At 34.1% G+C, this 22906-nt stretch overlaps 1 protein-coding gene across 2 annotated transcripts in view; it reads right to left on the reverse strand.

Annotated features, from left to right (window-relative positions):
- Positions 1 to 268: 268 nt before the first annotated feature.
- Positions 269 to 22906, reverse strand: part of POLK (DNA polymerase kappa) — a 71148-nt gene continuing 48510 nt past the window's right edge. For both annotated transcript variants that reach the window (XM_045847737.1, XM_045847735.1), the window contains exons 7-15: positions 19111 to 19350; positions 16892 to 17016; positions 15435 to 15601; positions 12960 to 12992; positions 8314 to 8410; positions 5362 to 5533; positions 2679 to 3626; positions 2061 to 2103; positions 269 to 1886 (exon numbers count right to left, since the gene is read on the reverse strand). In XM_045847737.1, coding sequence (XP_045703693.1) covers positions 1802 to 1886; positions 2061 to 2103; positions 2679 to 3626; positions 5362 to 5533; positions 8314 to 8410; positions 12960 to 12992; positions 15435 to 15601; positions 16892 to 17016; positions 19111 to 19350 — 1910 coding nt within the window. In that variant the 3' untranslated portion in view covers positions 269 to 1801. The remainder of the gene's footprint in view (positions 1887 to 2060; positions 2104 to 2678; positions 3627 to 5361; positions 5534 to 8313; positions 8411 to 12959; positions 12993 to 15434; positions 15602 to 16891; positions 17017 to 19110; positions 19351 to 22906) is intronic.

Raw genomic sequence — 22906 nt, forward strand, 5'->3', positions numbered from 1 at the left:
TTAGATAAAACAGGTAAGAAAAAGATGTGAAAAAAATTTTGGGCAAAGAAAATAGGAGTAAAAGCACTGAGGAAGGAAAAGAGTGGAAAAAGGAAGGAAACCATTTCTATTGGCTAAAAGATCAACTAAATATTTTAAATTTTATTTTGAATTATTATTAAATATGTCTAAATGAAGGGAATATAAGGGGACTAAATGATAAATACAAAAAGACTAAATAAAAAATAAATGTCTAAATGATAACATTCAATTAAATAAGTCCTCTAAATAAAATAATTTAGTATTTAATGTTGAAAACAATAAAAATTAACTTGAGGCAAGACAGAAAACATCTATGGTACCATCTATTTTTCAATACATTAAATCGGTGTTTCACAGAACTTAATTTTTTACAGATCCTGCATAAGTAAATCACACAGTCAAGAACCACAGCACAATGCTGTTTTCACACTTGTATACAATAACAACAGGCATGTGATCGGCATGCTAATAAACAGTAAGCCTTATTTTAAACAATCTAGAAATTTAAAGTCAAGTTACCACTTTTGCCAAAGGCTGGGCAAGATCGTAATTTAAGCTATTCCTAAAATATGATTTCTTTATAAATTTAAATGAGGTGAATTTAGATGAAAAGTAGGTATACAAATATTAAATCATTGTTATAACCTGTAACTTTTCATTTCCCTATTATATAAGGTTGTATGTCAACTAAAAAGAAAAGTAGGATAAAAGAAAACAAAAATCTAAGAGAATAAAAGGTATGGTTCTTTAAAGCAGTCACAAAATGGCTACCATCTTCATGTTTCAGATAAATAATTGTTTCTGATAAAAATTATTACTCATAGCACAAAATTATCTGGAGCAACTACTTAAGCTAACTACTTACTGTTAAGCTGTCTTCTTTCATAAATATTAATAAAAACATGACAGAAATATAACTAAGATACATGATCTAGTGTAAACACATTCATCTTTTGAATTGTGCATTTTTCTCTATAAGGTTTTATAAAAATAAAGTGAGTGCACAATTTATTCTTTATAGATTTGAGAAGAGTACACGCATAACTGCCAAGAAATTAAATATTGCCATTTAAAAGTCCTAAATAAAAAACAATTACTTTATATCTTAGACTAAATTTTTTAAAAAGTGGACCAAGTGCTTATTCATAAAAAAGTAAGTTTAAATTAAAAAAATCAAATGAATAATTTAAGCAAAACTCTTTTAACACAGAAAATAATACTGTGATATTATTATCCTGAAAGGAACAGAACCTCTCATGCTAGTTCTGCTAAGCTTTTTTCATAGAATGTATGATAAATATTAATCAAGAATGCTCATGAGGTACCTGAAGGTAGTAGGAGCTAAAATACAAATATACAAAGTTGTAGAAGATACTAAGATCAATTATGGCAGACCAGTGCCAACAAAACAGTTAAGTACTGAAAAGCTTTTATGCTAAAAAAGGTTTCTGTGAATATCAGAGCCCTTATAAATACATGGTTTTACATTCACTATAAAATTTAATAAAGAAATAAATCACTTATTGATCTATTGATCCCATTCCTAATTTCTCATTTTAAAAGTATCTCTAACAGGAAGTGTGCAATTCTTGTGGTACCCAAAAAGTATACAAAACATTAGTATATATTCCAAATTCATGTAAGGGAAATATCACTGGGGAAGGATTACTACATTGGCCATTTCGCTAAATGAATCTGTAAACTTAAAATGAGCAAGAATACCTTCAGTGATTATAAAAAATAAGTTCCAATTAAAAACTAATGATAAAAAGTTCAATGTTCATTTAAAAAATATATCAAGGGTATGTCTGGGATTGCTTGGTTTTATTTTCTTTGATGCTGAGTACTTTGTCATGGATCCTGATCTGAAATTAAAAAAAAAAATCATTAAAATACAGGAAGAGATTTCAAAAATAATTTTGCAAATAATTGATTTTAAAAAAATTTACTTGATATAAAAGGAAATTTTAACATCTAAAAATTCAACCTTGAAATATGAGTTTTTTAGGTAGCTTTACTCAAGCTCAAATTAGTCATACCTCTTTGTTTTTGTTACAGCCTTCTGCACTCTGCCTGAGTTACCTTCAGAGAGAAGAGAAATGAAGAAATTCCATGATGAATAATAAGAAATAAAGGATTGTATAAAAATTTAAAAAGTTAAAGCTGACTGATATAAAGATAATAATAAAAAGTTCCTTAATACTACCTAGTTCATATTTATACATACCAGAAACTAACTTTACAGCATGATTTATTTATAATTGTTTTATTAGTATTACACTTAATTTTATTTTTGAAATTTGGCCAGAATCATAGCTACCAAAAAACAAGTTAAAGAAGCTTTCTGGCTATGTAATTATCATTAATTTACCACTGTGCCTTGACAAATGTCTGAGTCTTTTTTGATTACATCACTCAGCTCCCTCAGCCTTTGAGTTCATTCTGTGCTAAATCAAGCCCAAACCAAAGTTTGCCCCAAACATAACATCTACTGGCTTCACTTAATTCTAACTTATGGTAAGGTAACTAACATTGACCTAAATGGCAGCATACATAAACAGTCCCTTTAAGAGTGGGTGTTTCAGACCTAATAAAGATTTCAATTTTAATAAAATATTCCTAGAAAATCAAGTTCTTTAAAATGACTACAAACTCACCAGTACTTTTGGTGCTTTCTTTGGGTTGGTTTACTGGATTAACTTTATCCTTTTTAAGTTCCTGGATTATGCCTTTATTTAAGCAAATATCCACATGCACATTGAACTGGGTAAGATCTGAAGTTTTTTGCTCTACATTACAAACAGGACAAATTAGAGCCTGGTCTGTCATCTCTTCATATAAATAAGGCTGGGGGGGTTCTTGCCTTCTCAGTGACCCAGCATCTTCACTTTCCAGTGCAACAGAACAAGAATTCTGATGACAGTTTTCAATATTAAATGACGTGCTTGGAAGGCTAGAACATCCCTCTTTGCTATACTTATTACTTAAAGCATCTATACTTTCTACTTCAGATGGATTGCCTACAGTCTCTACCAATTCAGCACAATCTTCCGAATTGATTTCTGTATTCTTTTGATGGGTTTCATAATCCTGCTTCTCACAGAGGGAAAAAGAATGATGTATGTGTCCTTTCTTGTTAACTTTTGTAGAAGCAGCATGTGAATATGAGAACATTTCACTCATCGAAGGTCCATTAAGACATGCATCTACATGTTTATTAAAGGCTTCCAGACTGATGCTTCCTTGCTCCCGAAAGCAAACAGGACAGGTAAATATCTGATTGTTATCTGAATTCTCTGATGTTTCTAAATTCTCACTCATCTTCTTCTTTAAAACTTGGAATGATTGTGATGTCTGTACAGCGTGTCCATTCACAGTTTCACACTTAACTGTGTCTTGGTGGCTCCATTTCTTTTCTGATCGTTTTTTATCAAAAAAACTCTTCTTATGAGACATTTCTACAGGTTTTAAAAACTGATCTTTGTCATTTTTCTCTATACACCCAGTGCCTGACAGGGTTGGGTCTCCAGCCTGTAAGAAACCAACAATACTCCTTTGTTGGTGTTTCTTATCTTCTTCATTGAGAAAACTAGATAGCCGAACACCTAAATGAAACCAACCACAATGAATCAGTTTCAAATTCAACAAAGCCAACTCACTCATAATCCATCAAAACATTTTGCAAATACTTTTGTGACATATATAAAAAGGGCTGTTTAGAGAAAAGTAATTAGCAACACTATATTTTCTGAATTAAAGGATGTTTTCCCAAAACTGTATTTTGAGCTGAAATTTATACTTTTTAAAATAAAATTGGGTATCACTAATTAGCAGTACCTGCTGGAGTTAGTATGATTATATAGGTCTTTCAATTAAGCTCTTGACACATGATACCATTTAATAAATACTAAGTAAATAGTTGGAGTCAACTACATAGATACTTTAGCTCCTTTTTTTCAATACGTTTTAATTTTTAGAGCAATTTTAGGTTGAAAACAAAATTGAACAATAAGTTCAGAGTCCCCAGATATCCCCTACCCCACACACATAGAGCCTCTCCCACTATCGACATCCCCCACCGGAGTGGTATGTATGTGACAACCGATGAACCTATGCTGACACAAGACTATCAGTCCAAGTCCATAGTTTACATTAGGATTCACTCTAGGCATTACAGTCACTTTGGGTGTTACATATTCTAACGTTGTGACAAATGGCCAATGACATGTATCTACCATTATGGCATCATATAGAATAGTTTCACTGCCCTAAAAATCCTGTGCTCTGCCTATTCATTTCTCCCTTCTTGAAAATCCTTGATAACTACTGATACTTTTAGTGTCTCCATAATCTTTTCCAGAATGTTATATGGTTGGAATAATACAGTATGTAGACTTTTCAGATTGGGTTGTTTTTTTTTTTCAGTTAATAATATAAACATAAGGTTCCTCCATGTCATTTCATGACAGCTCGTTTCTTTTGTGGCTAAATATATTCTACTGTCTGAATGTACCACAGTTTCCACTGACCTACTGCTGAAGGACATGTTGGTTGCTTCCAAATTTTACAAGTTTTAGTAATAATGAATAAAGCTGCTATTAACATATACCCTTTAGTTCTTTTTAGTTAACATATTTTACTCAATTGATCTCAGTGTGTGCTATCTTTCATAAATGAAAGTATGACTAATGAACCACTCTTAGTAGTATACTAAGTTGGCATTTGGGATGCTTATCCATAAATGTTGTTTTACACAGTTTACTTTAAAAACATTTTTCTTTTCTTTTCTTTTCTTTTTTTAACCACACAGTGGCTAAGGATGTGGTTTTATTAGCACCATAGTCCCTTATCTGCAATTCCAAAATCCAAAAAGCCCTGAAAATTGTAAGTAACATACAATAATTGATAGCTGGATTGATGGGAAGCTCTTTAGTGTGTTTACAACTCAGTGTGAATGTTTTTTTGCTTTGCTAAAGAAATATTAGTGTGTTTGATCATGAAGTGCTTCCCCATATTCCAAAGTAGTATTACAAAATATATTCAATATGCTTTCTAAATCTGAAAAGTTTAAAATTTTGAAACAAACCTAGCCCCAAGGATTTCAGCAAGTATTGATAGTAAGGAAAAGAACAACTTTAATTGATTCTTACTGGAATAAGAATGGAATTATAAACTAATAATCATAGCTTCGCATGCATCAAGTTCTAAGAATTAAGGAATATGGCAGCAGTTAAGTAGAAATTCCTAAAGTTTTAAGAAATAAAATGGAGATGAAAATATATCCAAATTGATTCTTTGGGAAAGTATATTTAAGGAAAAGCCAGAAAAGAAAAGTCATACCCATAAGCCTTAACCTCAAGGGATGTGGAAAATCAGCATCAATTTCTGTTCTTAGCAATTCTTTAGCAAGAGCAAATATTTCTTCTGCAGTAGACACAACAGATGAAACTGTAGATGCACGAGTTTTTACTTCAAAATTCACATTCTTCAGCTTAATGGTAACAGTTCTACCCTATAATTAACAGAATACATTATTAAATAGGGCTTTCTAACTTCTGGAAAAAAATATTTTACAGTTAAAAAACTCATGAAGCTCACTTATGTACATATAATACGGAAATATAATCAATTCTTCCTAAAACATAGTAATAAAATTGTCATAAAGAATAACTAGAATCCCAAAGTAATAAAAAATTCCGCCCTGGCTGGTGTAGCTCAGTGGATTGAGCGCGGGCTGGGAACCAAAGAGTCCCAGGTTCGATTCCCAGCCAGGGTACATGCCTGGGTTGTAGGCCATAACCCCCAGCAAACACACATTGATGTTTCTCTCTCTCTCTCTATCTTCCTCTCTTCCCTCTCTAAAAATAAATAAATAAAATCTTTAAAAAAAATTCTATTTTAGCCAATTACTACTTCCCTCCCCAAATGAATTTTTATAAAAGATATTTATATAAAGGGCAAAGTTAACTAATCATATTTTTCCAAAAACCTCTTTTAGAGGTCAATTTAGTACCTGAAAAAAGAAAAAAAATTTTCTAAAGGAGCCCATTGAAAAGGTCTTGTGCACAGCTTATACTTATTGTGTGGCAACTGTATAATAGATAGTATGTTAATTTACATGTAAGAACTCTCTGTACAGTTACTGTTTAATGGACATAAACTTTCAGCTTGGGATAATGAAAAAGTTCTGGAGATTGACAGTGGTGATGGTTACACAGGATGAATGTACTCAATGCCACTGAAATATATACTTAAAAATGATTAAAACAGTAAAGTTTATGTTACATATATTTTACTACCTTCTGGAGATAGTAAGAGTGTATTAAACTTATTGACTCACTTCCAAAGACTAGAGTACAAAAGAGAAAAACAGTAACTTCACAATGGAGAAGCCTAGCAAACATTACCCTAACCAACTGACGGAGGTTAACATCGCCCATGATATCATGTGGTTTTCATACGCAGTAGCTGCCCCTTATCTGTGGGGATTTGTTCCACCACCCCAGTGGGTGCCTGAAACTGTGGACAGTATCAAACCCTATTGATATATACTATGTTTTTTCCTATCATATATACTTATGATAAAGTTTAATTTATAAATTAGGCACAGTAAGAGATTAACAACTAATAATAAAATAGGATATTTTATAAAATTATAAAATTATAACAATATTACTATAATAAAAGTTATATAAATGTGGTCTTTCTCTGATAATGATTTGATAACCAAGACCACCACTAAGTGACTAATGGGCAGGCAGCATATGCAGCGTGGATACACTGGGCAAAGGGATGATTCACATCCTGGGCAGATTAAAGCAGGACAGCATAAGATTTCATTATGCTATGAAGAATGATGTACAATTTAAATTTATGATTTGTTTAATTTCCAGAATTTTCCATTTAGTATCTTCAGACCGTGGGTAACTAAAACTACAGAAGTAAAGTCTCAGTAAGGGGACACTACTGTACCTCCTAGGATGGGATGAGAAGGACTTTGCCTCTGTGGTATTCTTTCTAAAACTCATGCTGCAGTCTGATCTCAAGAAAACCACAGATGAACCCAAATTGGGAGATATCTGGCCAGTGTTCCTCAAGGCTATCAAGGTCATGAAAAACAGGGAAATACTGAGAAACTGTCACAGACTAGAGGAGATTGGAGGAGACAGGACAGCTAAATGCACTGTGGTTCCCTAGACTGAATCCTGGAACAGAAAGAGAACATTAATGGAAAATAGATAAAATCCAAATAAAGTCTGGAGTTGTGTGAATAGCTATGTACTAATGTCAGTTTCTTAGTTTGGACAAATATATTCTGGAAGTATAAGATATCAATAATGAGGAAAACTGGGTATATTGGAGCTCTCTATAGTATCTTGGCAATTTTTCTGTATATCCAAAATGATTCTAAAATCAAAAGTTTATTTAAATATTTAAAAAACAACTCTTCTTACAATCAAGGTATGATAGAAAAGGATTATAAGAAAAATATCAATTATTCCACTCATTGTAATAATGTTTTAATACTTTAAAATTTTTTATTGAATTTATTGGAGTGATACTGGTTAATAAAATTACATGGCTTCAGGTATACAATTCTATAATATATCATCTGTATATTGTACTGTGTGTTTGCCACCAAAGTCAAGTTTCCTTCCATCACCATTTATCCCTCCTTTACCCTCTTCTACTTCCCCCTCATCTGCTTTCTTTCTGGTAATCACCATTACATTTTGTAATTACTCTAAATAACTCTGGTTTGAGAGTGTTAGAAAAACACTAAATGTGGATTGCTCTGAGTGAAGAATATCAAATACAAAGGTCGAAGCCTTCCAGATGTTGTTCTCAATGTGTTAAAAAACCTGCATTAAAGCCTTGAAACAAAATGCTTACTGTAGAAAGTCACTGCCTACATGAGAAAAACATTAATGGATGATGGGAAGTCATTTGTAATATGTAAATACAGTTCTAGGAAAATCCTTCCTTCTTTGCTTTATTCTCTAATACCAGCATAACTCTGATTTTGAACTTATTCCAATGTACTCCCAAGGCAGTATAAACTCCTCTGGAGTTATACTGGAATCACTCTACCCTGCAACTTGTTTCTTCACAGAATGACAGAATGACCCCTCAAATAAGGGTAAGCATTAAATTTCTTTGTTGGTGATGACAATACCCTTATCTGACATTTCCCACTTTGTATTCAAACACAAAATCTAATTCTTGCATTAAAGTGCATTTTATTATTAGAAAACTTTAAAACGGAAAGAACACCACATTACAATAAAGTACCTTAAGTCCTTCTTTCTGCAGATCTTGAGCAAGTTCACTGCAAAGTTCCTGGCACAAGCTGTACTGTTCTTCTGCTTTACTTATCTCACTGAATGTCCTAGAAAGACAAGAATGATTTTGGTGCACAAAGTAAAACTATAATCCAGGATAATTTAGGAATGATATAGTATGTTTCAATGGCTTAGCATTAAGTTATATTTTCTGTAGTACTGAATAAAGTTTTCAGATGAGTTAAGATATAATTAAGTAAAAAACATTTAAGATCTACTTAATAATTGAAGATCATTTAAATAGTTAAGCTGATTAGCAAAGGTATACTTTTATACTTTTTGCTCTTTCTGTAATATTTTTTTTAAAAAGATAATTAAAGCCACCAACAGGTAATAATGCCCTCAGAAACTCCAAACACATTAAGGTATATATGTAGATAGACTCTGCTATAAAGGATTATCTTAAGAAAGTTCAGATAAGAACATCATTCCAATTTATTACACAGGTATTTTCTGAAAGAGCGATATCTTCAAGTAGATTTAAGGGGTTATTTAATGGCACCTAGGTATAGTTATCTAATAATTGAAAATGGAGGGCTGATTAAATGTAGAAATTTTTAGTTCATCTGCACAAGAGTGTTAAAAGAAGTTGAAAGGTCAATTAACCTAAAAGAGAAGGAAACTACAGAGAAATCAGAGTAATAAGTAACAAATCATGTGCAAATGACCATTCAGACCTCCCCTTCTAACTACTCAACTACCCTGTTCTCCCCCCAGTGCAGGTCCAGTGTTGCCAGCTTTCTATTCTTATAAATTCCTCCAGTAATATTTTATGCACATATAAGCAAACAAGCAAATATTTTCCCCTCATTTTTATATAAGCAGTAGAATATTAGACACATTATTTAATGCTTTGCTTTTCTCAGTTAGTCCTGGCCAGAGTTCCCTATGAGTAAATAATTTTCTCATTTTTAATATTCTAGTTTAAAGATGTAAGGTCATTTAACCAGTCCTCTATTCATGGATATTTAAGTTATAATACTTTCAATCTTTTGCTATAGTAAAAAATGCAATGAATAACTTTGTATACATGTGAAATGACATGCAATTACGACTATGGAATGAATTCCTAAAAAAAGAACTGTAGGATGGAAGTACATATGCATCTGTAATTTTGATAGATACTGCCAAATTGTCTGTCCCCTGTGGGAGGCATAATAATGGTCCCCAAAGATGTCCAAATCCTAATCCTCTGAACTGACTACATCACGAAATGGATTTTGCAGATGTGCTTAAGTGAAGTCAGGGAGATTATCCTCAATTATCAAGGTGGGTTAATGGAATCCCAAGGTTCCTTATTAGGGGGAGGAGGTTCAGAGTCAGACAAAGAGAAGATCCTACATTTGAAGACAGAAGGTGGGTCCATGAGCTAAAGAATACAGGCAGCCTTTAGAAGCTTTTGATAAAGAGACGGATTCTCTTCTGGAGCCTCTAGAAGGAATGCAGCCCTGCCAATACCTTACTGTTAGGACTTCTGACCTTCAGAACTGCAAGAGAATAAATCTGTGTTGTTTTAAACCACTAAATTTGTTAGAGTACCAATAAGAAGCTAGCACCCACCCCCCCTCAGAGTTTACAGCTTTTTCACTCCCATAGTCTTGCCAGTTGGTTGTGTTAGAATCTTTCCCAACCTCAACAGTGAAAAATATTATCTCAGAGAACTTTCAATCTGTATTTCTTTTTTTAATATAGTTTATTGATTATGCTATTACAGTTGTCCCATTTTCCCCTCTTCACTTCCCTCCACTCTGCATACCCTCTCCAACCCACATTCCCCCCCTTTAGTTCATGTCCATGTGGCATTCTTATAAGTTCTTCAGCTTCTACATTTCCCATACTATTCTTACCCTCTCCCTGTCTATTTTCTACCTACCATCTATGCTGCTTATTTTCTGTACCTTTTCCCCCTCTTTCCTCTTCCCACTCCCCTGTTGCTAACTCTCCATGTAATTTCCATTTCTGTGGTTCTGTTCCTGTTTTAGTTATCTGCTTAGTTTGTTTTGTTTTTGCTTTCGGTGTGGTTATTAATAATTGTGAGTTTGCTGTCATTTTACTGTACATGTTTTCTATCTTCTTTTTCTTAGATAAGTCCCTTTAATGTTTCATTTAAGGGCTTGGTGAGGATGAACTCCTCTGACTTGACCTTATCTGAGAAGCACTTTATCTGCCCTTCCATTATAAATGCAAGCTTTGCTGGGTAGAGCAATCTGGGATGTAGGTCCTTGCCTTTCATGACTTGGAATACTTCTTTCCAGCCCCTTCTTGCCTGTAAGGTCTCTTTTGAGAAATCAGCTGACAGTCTGATGGGAACTCCTTTGTAGGTTGCTGTCCCCTTATCTCTTGCTGCTTCTAGGATTCTCTCCTTCATTTTTACCTTGGCTAATGTAATTATGATGTGCCTTGGTGTGTTCCTCCTTGGGTCCAGCTTCTTTGGGACTCTCTGAGCTTCCTGGACCTCTTGGAAGTCTATTTCCTTTGCCAGAATGGGGAAATTCTCCTATATTATTTGTTCAAATAACTTTTCTACTTGTTGCTCTTCTTCTTCTCCTTCTCCTTCTGGCACCCCTATAATTTGGATGTTGGAACGTTTAAAGATGTCCTGAAGGTTCCTAAGCCTCCCACATTTTTTTGAATTCTTGTTCCTTCCTTCTTTTCTGTTTGGTTGTTTCTTTCTTCCTTCTGGTCCACTCCATTGATTTGAGTCCCAGTTTCCTTCCCATCACTATTGGTTCCCTGTACATTTTCCTTTATTTCACTTAGTGTAGCCTTCATTTTTTCATCTAATTTGTGACCAAATTCAACCAATTCTGTGAGCATCCTGATCACCAGTGCTTTGAACTGTGCATCTAATAGGTTGGCTATCTCTTTGTCAGTTAGTTGTATTTTTTGTGGAGCTTTGATCTGTTCTTTCGTTTGGGCCATTTTTTTTTTTTTGTCTTGATATGCCTGTTACGTAGTAAGGGGTGAAGCCTTAAGTGTTCACCAGGGCGGGTCAACCCAGTTGCTGTGTTGTGATGTAGTATGTGGGGGAGGGGTCCGAGAGGGAACAATGGCGCTTGCTCAGCTCTCTGCTGGATTTCAGTCCTTTCCATCACTTCCCCCAAGCAAACTGGGCCCCTCTGGTGCTGATTCCTGGGTGGGTGGGTTTGTGTACATTTTAGGACCCTGTGGATCTCTCCAGTGAACTCTCCTGTGAGGCTGGGAGTCTCTCCCAGCATCTCAACCCCGACAGGTATTTTCAATAAGTGTTTTGAGGCTTTATTTCCACTCACTGGGGTCCTGGGTTGCTTGGTCTGTCTCGGTCCCAGTTTTGCCTGGCTTATCTGCGCACGAATGTGGGACGCCCGGTCCACCAGCCGCCTTGTGCGCCAAGTCCCTCCACAGTCCACCGCCTTGCTTGGTCAGCCCGCCGCCGCCTTGCGAGCCCAGGGTCCACCTGCTGCCGCTTTGCTTTGAGTCCTTCTCCGCCCCACCCGGCCACCCAACTCCGCCCCTCCTACTGGCCTGGATGAATGTTTCTCCTTTAACTCCTTGGTTGTCGGACTCCCACACAGTTCAGTTTTCTGTCAGTACTGGCTGTTTTTTTGTTTCTAAATTGTTGTTGTCCTTATTTTGGTTGTGCGAGGAGGCACAGTCTACCTACGCCTCCATCTTGGCCAGAAGTCCTGTATTTCTTAAATTATAAAGCAAATTGGGAATATTTGTACATGTTTTAAGAGCCATTTATACTTCTCTTTCTGTTAACCAGATTTTTGTTCATTTTTTCTATTGATTTCCTAGCCTTAACACATGTTAATAGTTAATATTTTTGTATACTAAGCAGTATTCTGAATAACAGACAAAATGGAAGAAAAAATTCATTAAATAGGACAATACTATCACACTCTCAGATGGTTTTCCTCCCTTTTCCTTTGATTGCTTTTATGTAAATCACAGCCTCAAGGCAATTTTGATCAGTCATTTACTGAGTACATCATCTTGTCAGCCGTCATTCAGCTTTTCTGAATACAGCCATATGCTACGTCTGTAGTTTTGAATGTCTCAGTGGAACTTCGGTGCTTGGAGAAAACTGAGGGACTGCACAAACAATGAAATGTTTTCCAAAACAATAAGGTTTCCATCAAGATTCCACTTAACTTCTAAATAAGACTGTAAACCAATGAAATAGATCACTTCTAAGCTCTCTTACATCGATATCTATTTATTTGATGACTCAGCTGATTCACCAATATTAGAAGAGTTTTAGAAAGAATTTCCATGGCCAATTCTTAAATTTCCCAAATAACTTCTCAGTATAATTTTTTTTTATAAAATATAGAAATAAGATTTAGAATCCTAAAATACTTGTTTTTCACTGAATAGGAACAAAACCAACATTTAAAAAAACAACTGTAGTTAATTTTTTTTCCATCAAGAGCATAGCAAGTGAAGATAATAAAGCACTGTACAGGGATATTTACTTCTGGAACGTGACATGCTGAGAATTGTTTTGTGGTTTGAAAATAGGTATTTTAATTTCAGTGATACTTTTGTAAAAATTAAAAATTAGTTTAAAATAGCATGAATTATGAACAATTAATAATATAAAAATATTACCTCTCAACACTCATGCTTTTCCTCTCTCCATCCCTTGAAATGAAGAAAAAAAAAGATTTTATTTGCTTTTTCAAAGACTGAGTTCCTTTTAGTCGACCAAGAGGATTTAATATACCAAGTACCCTTTAGAGATCTCAGTGTTTGACTCAAATTTATACATCACAAAAAACAGTGAGTTTTTAAAAATCTGAGAATAAATCACCCAGAGAATGTGGGTAGATAAGATGCTAATATGGTTACACATGTCATGGATCAAGTCTATACCTATCAAAGAGAACAAATTTGAAAACAGCTTGACATTGCCCTGGCCGGGTAGCTCAGTTGGTTAGAGCATCGTCCTGACATGCCAAGGTTGCCAGTCCGATTCCTGGTTAGGGTCATCCAAGAAGCAACCAATGAATGCATAAATAAGTGGAACAACAAATCGATGTTTCTCTCTTTGTCTTTCTCTCTACCCCCTCTGTCTAAAGACTAATATATAAAAAAATTTTTAGAAGAAAATAGGTTGATAATATAAATTGCTTCTATTAAAAGCCTGAATATCAAAACCACAATGTACAAAAACCAATAGCAAGTGGTAATGTAATGGCTTGCAGTTATAGGATGTAATTAAATTTTAAATAATTTAATATCAATTATCTAGTTTTTGGCTGAGTACATTAACTTCTCTCTCCTATAGCCTATTCATTATTCATTATATCACTCTATAGAACCTCAGTCAGAGTTTGGCACACAGCAGCAGGATGAACATTGGGAATCTGAAACGTCTAGTTTGGTAGGATTCCACCAGCTCTGACAGGAGTAGTTGACACGGAAAGGCTGAAATGACAGTTAGGTTATTCATTTCCAAAGATTCAATTAACCTGTTATGAATGAAGCACTGTTCTAGGCCTTGGGGATACAGTAATGTAGAAAACAGACCAAGTGCCTGCCCTTAAGGAACTTGTATCTTAATGGAGAGAGACGAATAGACAAATAAAAAGTAAATATGGAATATGTTAGAAGGGGAGAAGTACTACAGATTTAAAATAAGGTAGATTTGTTATTTTATATTATTATATTATATTATTATAACCCTGTGCAATGTTTTATCAAGAACTTTATTGTGTTTAAGTACTACGGAAATAAAAAGAAGTTGATTTTTGTATTAAAAGAGAAAGGCTATTTCTCATTATGTTCAATGTGTGGTTGCCCCTTGAGCATCCCCTACTGGGGACCTGGCCCACAACCCAGACATGTGCCCTGACTGGGAATCGAACTGGCAACCCTTTGATTCACAGGCTGGCACTCAATCCACTGAGTCACACCAGCCAGGACTCATCATTATCTTCAAAATACTAGATTATATATAGTACTGTGATGTCTTTTTCTTATTTTTCATTATTTCCACTGAAAATCAATGTCAGCTAATTGTGGACTCAACTGATTGAGAAGCACGGAGTGCTAAGAAAAGCAATACCACAAGCCTTACAATCTCTGTTAAGATTTAGCAGGTTTAATTGATTACTAAAACTTATTTTACATGCCCCGAGTAATCTTTTGTTCTCCTTTCGTCTAAGACTATAAAGGAACTATTTTGAGGGCAGGCTGACAGGATGATGACAAAACTGTAAAAATAGTGCTGTGTTAATTCCCATTCTTTTTTTAACTCCCTTTTTTGCCCACTCCCAAAAGTACACCCTTCTAGCTCTAGGATACTTCTTTTTAAGACCTAGATAGAACAGAGTAGCAAGGAAGAAAACACAGGGCCCCTCCTCTAGTCACTTACCTGCTAGATCTCCCCGTGGCCGTAGAGATCTCTACGAGAGCCCCTGAGGGTTCTGCCTCTGGATGACCGCAGCCAAGCCCAGCTCTTCCCCAGTCCCCTAGTCATTTTTTAGGCCCTCACTGCCTCACTTCCTTCATTCATTTATTTGGTTACTTTCTATCTCCCACACTAGTCTGTAAACTCCAAGGAGGCAGGACTTTGTCTTGTTTACTGCTGTTATCCCCAGGGTCCAGAACAGTGCCTAACAAAAAGTGAGTATTCAGTACCAAATGAACAAATCATTATGAATCTGGGGGGTCAATAGTTAGTTCATGAAGGTTTTCAAAGAATCATTCAACCTCTTTGTTTAAAAAGTGAACTCTAGAATATAAGCCTTCTTGCTTTTCTGAAAAATCTGACCACTAATCTTCCAGTATTCTTCTGCTCTGAACAAGGAACGAGGCATGTACAGAAAAGAAAGTACCCATCATTCCTCTTGTTTCATGTATCCAACTGCTGTAGCCAACAACCTAGGAGTGATTCTTTATCTCTCTTTTCCTTTTCTCCCACATCCAAACTTTTGACTCTAATTAAAAAATTATATTCCAAATTGAACCAGCCCAAAATAATTGAAAAACATGTTATCCTTATAGGCTCCACTTCAATGGTTAGAACTGTTATTTTGGCAAATAATAAGTGAAAAGTGGAATGAATATACATATAGATACCTTGTCAGGTGTGTTGAACCCAGACCCATGGAAATCTGTAGGAAGTAACGCCAAGATGTTTCAGAGAAAAGAAGAGAAAGTAATGCCCTCTGTTGGTAGAGTTCTGTACAAGTAATAATTCCAAGAACCTTTAACATTTTCTCTGTAACCTTTCCTATTCCAGAAACCTAGAAGAGAATCAATATTTATCATTAACACATTTTTAAATTGAGGTAAGAACCGATACTGTAATCTCATCATACATTTTATAATCAATAAAAGGCATAAATAATATGACTGTATTTCATAAGTTATTTTCATAAGAAAACTGCTTTAATTGCTTTTTGGCATTTCCTAAATTAGTGTTACATGAAAACGTAAATGTAAAATTCCATGAAATTTTTTAAAGCATTAAAAAAAGAGGAGCTCTGTGGTCAAACTTGGGGAATGCTAGGATAAACAAATTTACATTGAATTCCTCACTGTAACAGTTATAAATCTTTAATATATTAGTATCTTTGTGACCCACAAGGGTGGTAGATTCCAAGTTATTTGACCCCAGAACCTTTTTATGGAACACCTATTCATACTTTAAAAAACATATTGGAAAACACTGTTGTATAGCTACACCTTATGTAATAAACTATTCAGTAATCATTATACATTATATATTTTGATACAGTCTTCCTTTTGAGCACTGAAAATGCTTTATTTAAATTTACTCGTACATTATGTTGAATGAGAAAAGTCCTGCCTCTGAGGTGTCCAACTTTTTGACATCTCGGCCACACTGGAAGGAAAGTTGTCTTGGGCCACACAATAAATATACTGCAACACGTAATCACACACAAAAAAATCTCATAATGTTATAAGTAAATTTATGATTTCATGTGGGGCTGCTGGTTGGACACCTCTGTACCTAGGACATCAAATGGTATATAGTACAACTATTGTTTAAATAGCATATATATACAGAAAATCTAGAAGCTTTAAAAATAATAAAATACATCCCCCTTCCTATAACCCCTAAAGTATCATTTTACCATTTTAAACATGGTAAAGTATTTTGATTTACTTTTGTTAAAATGGGTAAAATTCTAAGTCTCTCTGAAGTATCATATGTGTTAATCTAGCAGCAATCTGTACTTTAGAACTAAGATTGTATATTGAGTTATAGTTGAAAGAACTCTTCTCTGTATTCTTTTCATTCCTCTTCTCCTTAGGAGGGGTAAGGTTAAAAGTCTGTCATCTATTACTTTCTTAAAATTTTTCAGCAAACAAGATTTCTAAACCTCACATATTAAGGGTTCAATTGAAAGATTTCTTCCAATTAAATCATCCATTATAGTTCTTGCTTGTTACCTACTGTTTTAAAGCTTTTCAGCTAAGAATTACTATCACCCTAAATAGTATCTCTTCAGAACTCAGACACACACACACACACACACACACAGAATAAATTTTATATAAAATCTCACCTTTCTAATGGGTAAGTCCTTGATGAAATCCATCACAGCTTGTCTGTTAGGGAGAATTTGGTATTGTCCATTTGGTTTATTCTTATCACTGCATACTTTTGCTAACATTGTATTTGGGGCAATGCCTTAAAAAAAGAACACTCTGTGACTTAAAGAAGTTGATATGTATAACTTTAAATGACATGATGACAATATAAGAAAACAATAAATAATGTTAAATGCAAAATATCTGAAATGATGTGAAATGCTATTTTAAAAGTAACAGTGGGTAAAAAAAAGTGTTTTAAAGAAAAACAGTGTGATTAAGCAAAAACATAAAACAAAACAAAAACACTCACAGTCACAGACAACAGTATGCTATTACCAGAAGGAAGTCGGGAGGGGGAAAGTAGAAAAGGGTGAAGGGGGAATAAATGGTAATAGAAAGAGACTTGACTTTGGGTGGTAAACACACAATACAATACAGTTAATGTATTATAAAATTATATACGTGAAACCTATATAATTTTATTAACCAATGCCAAATAAATTCAATAAATAAAAAATGCATCTATGTTTGAAAGAGAATATTTAGATAATAGCAATAAGTCATAATAATATGCCTTGTTAAATAAATACATAAAAATAAAAATAACAGTGGATTATTATCTATCTCCCCTGGGCTTCCTATGGTTTTAGGAAAAAGAACTTTGTTAGTTATTTTCACAACAGAAATGAGGACTATTTAAATCTCTGTTGTATTTTAAAGTCTAAGAGTAATTCCTGAGTTTAAGTGATACCAGAAGGTACCCAAAAACCCCAGAAATTTATTTATAAAAAATTGTGTATTTATTCTTATGTGTTTAAACTTCAGCCACCTTCACATACTCCTCATCTGATAAAATACATCTATCGAGATGTTTTTTCCACTGCTCAAAACAGTTTTTGAACTTGTCGATTTTGATGACTTTTGGTGTTTCTGCCATTTTTTGTTTCACTTCTTCCACATTGGCAAAAAGTTTCCCTTTGAGAATTTTTTTCATCAGGGAAATAAAAAAAAAAGTTGTTTGGGGCGATACTGGGTAAACAGGGAGGGTGGGGCATGGGGATCATGCTGGTTTTAGTCAAAACTGTTGAACATTCAGCATGGTGTGGGCAGGTGCGCTCATAAATCACCCATCATGAAATGGGCAAACGTGTTGAAGGTGTCTTCAAAAAAAATTCACTGAAGCAAATCGAAGCCTCTTACAACACCACCAGCTGGTGCACTGAGACAGAGGGGTTCCTAGAACACTCACCTAGTGGGGCAAGTCTGTACTATAAGGAGCCCACCCTCTAGAAGATAATTCTGGTTTTTTGGGACCTCCCCTTCATATTGTTAACTTACATACCAACTGTAGTAAAAACATAGGCTAGCTTATAGAAAAGATCCAGAATATAAATTAGAATGTATGTTTACTCTTTGAAAAGGTCTTTTGTATAAATTATCCACATAAAAATATCAAAAATTCTGGGTTGTATATTTAAAACAATAATAATGAAATGTGTGCATCATTTTTATGTTATAAAGTACTACTTTTAATGATTAGTAGGAATTGAAATAAAAATATTATAATATAATCATTAAATAGTTCATTGAAATGTTTATACACATCTTCCTAAATTTTATTATTGTTCTCACACTGGTGTATAAAGAGAAGACCAACCTCATCTTAATATGGCTTATATAAGATAATTTAGGATCTTTAAGATGAATATCAGCCTCTATGCTAAGCAGTGTTACCCTTATGGGTTACTGACATATGTAAAGCTCTTTTTCCCTTCACTGGATGGTCCTAGGTTGTTATGTGCCAGTTGGTGATTCTTCAGTCTACTGCCCTGTGCCCATCTGGGGTCTCTCCTGCACTGTAACCCTGGGAGGGCTGCAGTCTTCTGAGGGAAAAGTAATAAAGCACTATGTCCAAAAATAATTAAAATATAATTTGTGCTTAAAAAATAAAAGCTACATGAGATTTATAAATAGTTTCTTTTTTCCTTTGGGCTCCAGGGCTTTTTGGCTTAATTCCAACTTACCTGCAGGTTCTAGGCATTCCAAATAGGTTGTTAGAAGTTAAATTAAAAAATAATGGATAAGTAAATTGTTACTCTATACTTATAATGACAAACTACTAATAATTACACATGACTTAGACAGTCCCAAAATTATAAGTATTACAGCCATCAATATCCTCTTTAAGTACCTGCACTGGCTGTCAGTGTTGTTTTTTGCTCAATTCTGAAACGAATTTCCTTTACCACTTCCTCGGCTGATGTTCCAAAAACAACTGAGTTTTGAATTGTTTGAGGATTATTTTGTTCTTCACTGTTCACCTGGGAAGTGTTTTCTGGGGGCTGCAAATCAGGAGGACTATCTTCAAAAAGTAATGGAGAGATGGATCGTTCATTCTCACTCAGTTTATTAAGTTCCTTTTCTGGCTTACCTAAATTAGAACAGGAACAATAATTCACTTTCATTTTAAGAAGCATATACTTTGTAAATCAGGTTTTGCTACATTCTTTCTAAGCACAAAGTAAATATAGTTTAGTTTTGTTTCTAAGGACTAAGGTCAGTAATGTCATCATTTAGATTTTATAACTGTTTTAAAAAGAAAACAATGATTCTAAGGTTTTTTAAAAATATATATTAGCCATTTCCATTGTATACATTTTAAAAAGAAATATACTAAGTAAAACCCACTAATTATTGTGCCTATATCATATTGCTTTTTTCTTAGAAAATGACAACTTTCTTTTTGTTTGTTCACTTATCTGTAGGGGAAAAATATCCTTCTTAAATTAGAATTTAATAATGAGAAGATATCAAGCAATCTAAAATAAATTCCTGAAAAAATAAGTTTTGTTTTTAGAGGAAAAAAACTTAAATTTCCTTCATTCATGGAACACGCTTTTCACATATTAACATAATCTGAATTTTCTTCTTTCAAATGCTGGTTTTAATTTTGACTTGTCTGTTAATAAAGGATCAATTTTACTAAAGGCATATTTGAAAGAAATAGGAATTACTTCTGGGTATTATATAAATTCTTTTTTTTAATTTACAGTCTCTATTTTACATATGTATATCCATTAAAATATACAAACTCTTAAGGTCTGATCAGAGTAACCATTGTCCCAGGTTCAGAGAAAGAAGCCTTTATTACTATTAATAGGCTGCAAACTACTGTATTTTGCCATGTATAAGGCACACTTTTTTGTCTAAATTTTTGAGGGAAAAATAAGTATGCACATTATACATGGATAGTATTAATTCTGTATCTATACAAATGTTTTTAATTTCCTTAATTTATGCTTATGCGTTCAAAGTGTAATGCTAGAAAGTGATAGCAATATCCATATGCAAAACAATACCCTGGAATACAATAATTGGTTTCCTTCAAATATAAATAAATAAATAATTAGAAAACTAAAATGAAAGATTTTTTTTCCTGAAAGCTTGGGCCAAAATCGTGGGTGCACATTATACACGGGAGCACATTATACATGGCAAAATACAGTAATATTATTATTAGAAAGTAGAATAAAAATATCTATCTGGTTATTACCTCATTTCCTTTGCATTTTTCATAAATGGGCTATAAAATACACTTAAATATATAGTGGTACTAAAATGTCCTTATGAACAAATCCATTAAAGACTTTATTTTGTGGGCTTAATGGAGGAGAAATGCACTTTAAACACACTTATAACTAAGATTAACAACAGAGCTTTCTGATCTCATTTCATAATTTTATTAGATATAAATGCTTTCTAAATTAAGGTAAGTGCAGAAGCAAAAATTAAATTTCTAATTTTAAGACACATATGAATGCATATTACTTGAAAAATGAACTTGGAAGATTTTCTAAAGATAATATAAGCAATATGACAAACATCTGATTCATTTCTAATTTTAAAATATACAATACAAATTAAGTTACAGAGAGATGTTTTCCAAATCTGAATCCCTAGGCCATTACGAAATAAGCCTTACATTAGCTGTTACTTGTGTACTTCAGTTCCTTCCATTTGCCATGTTCTGATTTAAATTGCAAAGCAATTCAGAGGGAATTAAGACTGGTGGTTGAAATGCTATTTACTTAGACCCCCTGTCCCCACCTGGATGGGTGGAAGTCAAGGCAAAGAGAGAAGAAAAACTGCAGCTCAAGTAAGGTATTATACACCTGTCCTATTCACAAGTCCCTTCTGAAGAGCCCTCATGCCATTTTTATGTTCCTCGTGGCTCTATCACCCTGCCCTTGGGTGAGTCACACTGAGAGTAGAACACTACATATGGCAGGAAGCAAAGCATGCAGCCTTCAGTTTCATTGTTAGAGCTGCTGAGTGACGGCATAGTTACCTTTCGAGTCTGTCTACTTCTCTGTGAGGCATGGATGAGCAAGTAAATGCCAAAGTGGTTTCTTATTTGCTTTCTGAAAGAAATATCCTTACAATCCCCTAACTGAGGTGGGTCAGAGTCAAGAACTAAGGTTTCTTATAATCTGAAACACTAGGATTAAAACATCCATTTGGATGGCAAAGTGCTAAAAATGTACAGTATTTTAATTTCACATATTCCTTGACACTCATGATTCAGATTTACATGGCAGAATAAACATAAAATAATTATTTTATTTGTATATACACATAGTAGTTAGCAATACTTTTCCAAAGATCACATCTTTTAGAAAAGGGGCAAACAGCAGAAAACTGTCTTGGACTTTAGAGGAAGCTGCATTGAATCACCTGCATGGCTCCAACTCTCGGCTTCCCATGGCACAATGGGAAATCAGATATGCTCGAGAGTCAGCCCACAGATACTTATATATTTCAAAAAAAGTCAAGCTATTTAAATTGCTTAAGAGTATGAAACATAAGAATAGGAATACATAAATATGTTAAAACAACAGATATTAAAAATTCACATCTTCATAGTGATTCTAGACACATTATAATAAATAAAAAGAACATGAGTAGAGAATGAAATCATTGACCTTAGTCCCCATGTAACTTTTAAAAAACATATATGAAAGTAATTGTTATAGAAGGCCCCCAGGGGATGCTTTGACATAATCATTTAATGCCCCCCACCCCTTTCTCTTGTGAAAAGTAAGGAAATAACAAAGTGAAAATTTAAGCAAAGTGACGTGAGGCTTTTTGTGCCACTTCCCCAAACAATCCAGTTAAACTACGGAAATAAAATGTTTTGTTCCAAGCCTCTGTGCAGAAATCATCCTTGTTTATTTTTAATGTTTCTATTAAAGAGACTTACCTCTTAGAACTGTAAAGAAGGTAGAGAAGCGGCTCCAAAGATTTGAGACCCAAGCAATGTAAGAGTTAGAGTTTTTGCCATCGAGGGCCCACTGCTTTTGCTTTGGGGGCACAGACAGTGGTGCCCGCTGAAGCTGTCAGTGCGTTGTGCACATGGAATGTGGCTGTCGTTGTGAGCAAAAACCCTCTGTTTCTACCTTTTAATCCAGGTGAACTTGGCTCAGGAACCCAGGACCCCTCAAATATTTGAAATAATCATAAGTATGAGAGAAGGCTGAAAGCAGTATTCATAATATCTTCATGTTTCTTGGTATCATTCTGGATAGGTAATAAGGGGACCATTTTAAAAAAAAATCCTCTGGGTCATGAAACTTCTGCTTCATCATATATAAAAGAATAAAAGTAAGGTCTAAGGCAAAAAAAGGGAGTTGGGAATTGTTCATTTGGGAAATGAAGGAAAAAAATACCCAATGTTGTGATATGTTTGAAGCAAATTTTAAAGAAACTATTTGCAATTATAACAAAAGGCCACTTTAAGGAGATAAGCCCCTCAGATTCAATGTATTCCAACCCTTTGTTAGTTCGATTTTAGGAAAAGAACTGCTATGAAATGGCTTTATTCAGGGACTCTGCACAGTCTTAAAGTCTAGATATCTAACAACTGCATTTGGTTTAAGTAGCATTTCACATATTTAACTCAGAAAACCTATTGGTATATTATAAGTTTC

This window comes from Phyllostomus hastatus, unplaced genomic scaffold (assembly GCF_019186645.2).
Source record: "Phyllostomus hastatus isolate PE091 unplaced genomic scaffold, TTU_PhHast_1.1 phas_contig_58, whole genome shotgun sequence".
In the NCBI taxonomy this organism is placed as follows: domain Eukaryota; kingdom Metazoa; phylum Chordata; class Mammalia; order Chiroptera; family Phyllostomidae; genus Phyllostomus; species Phyllostomus hastatus.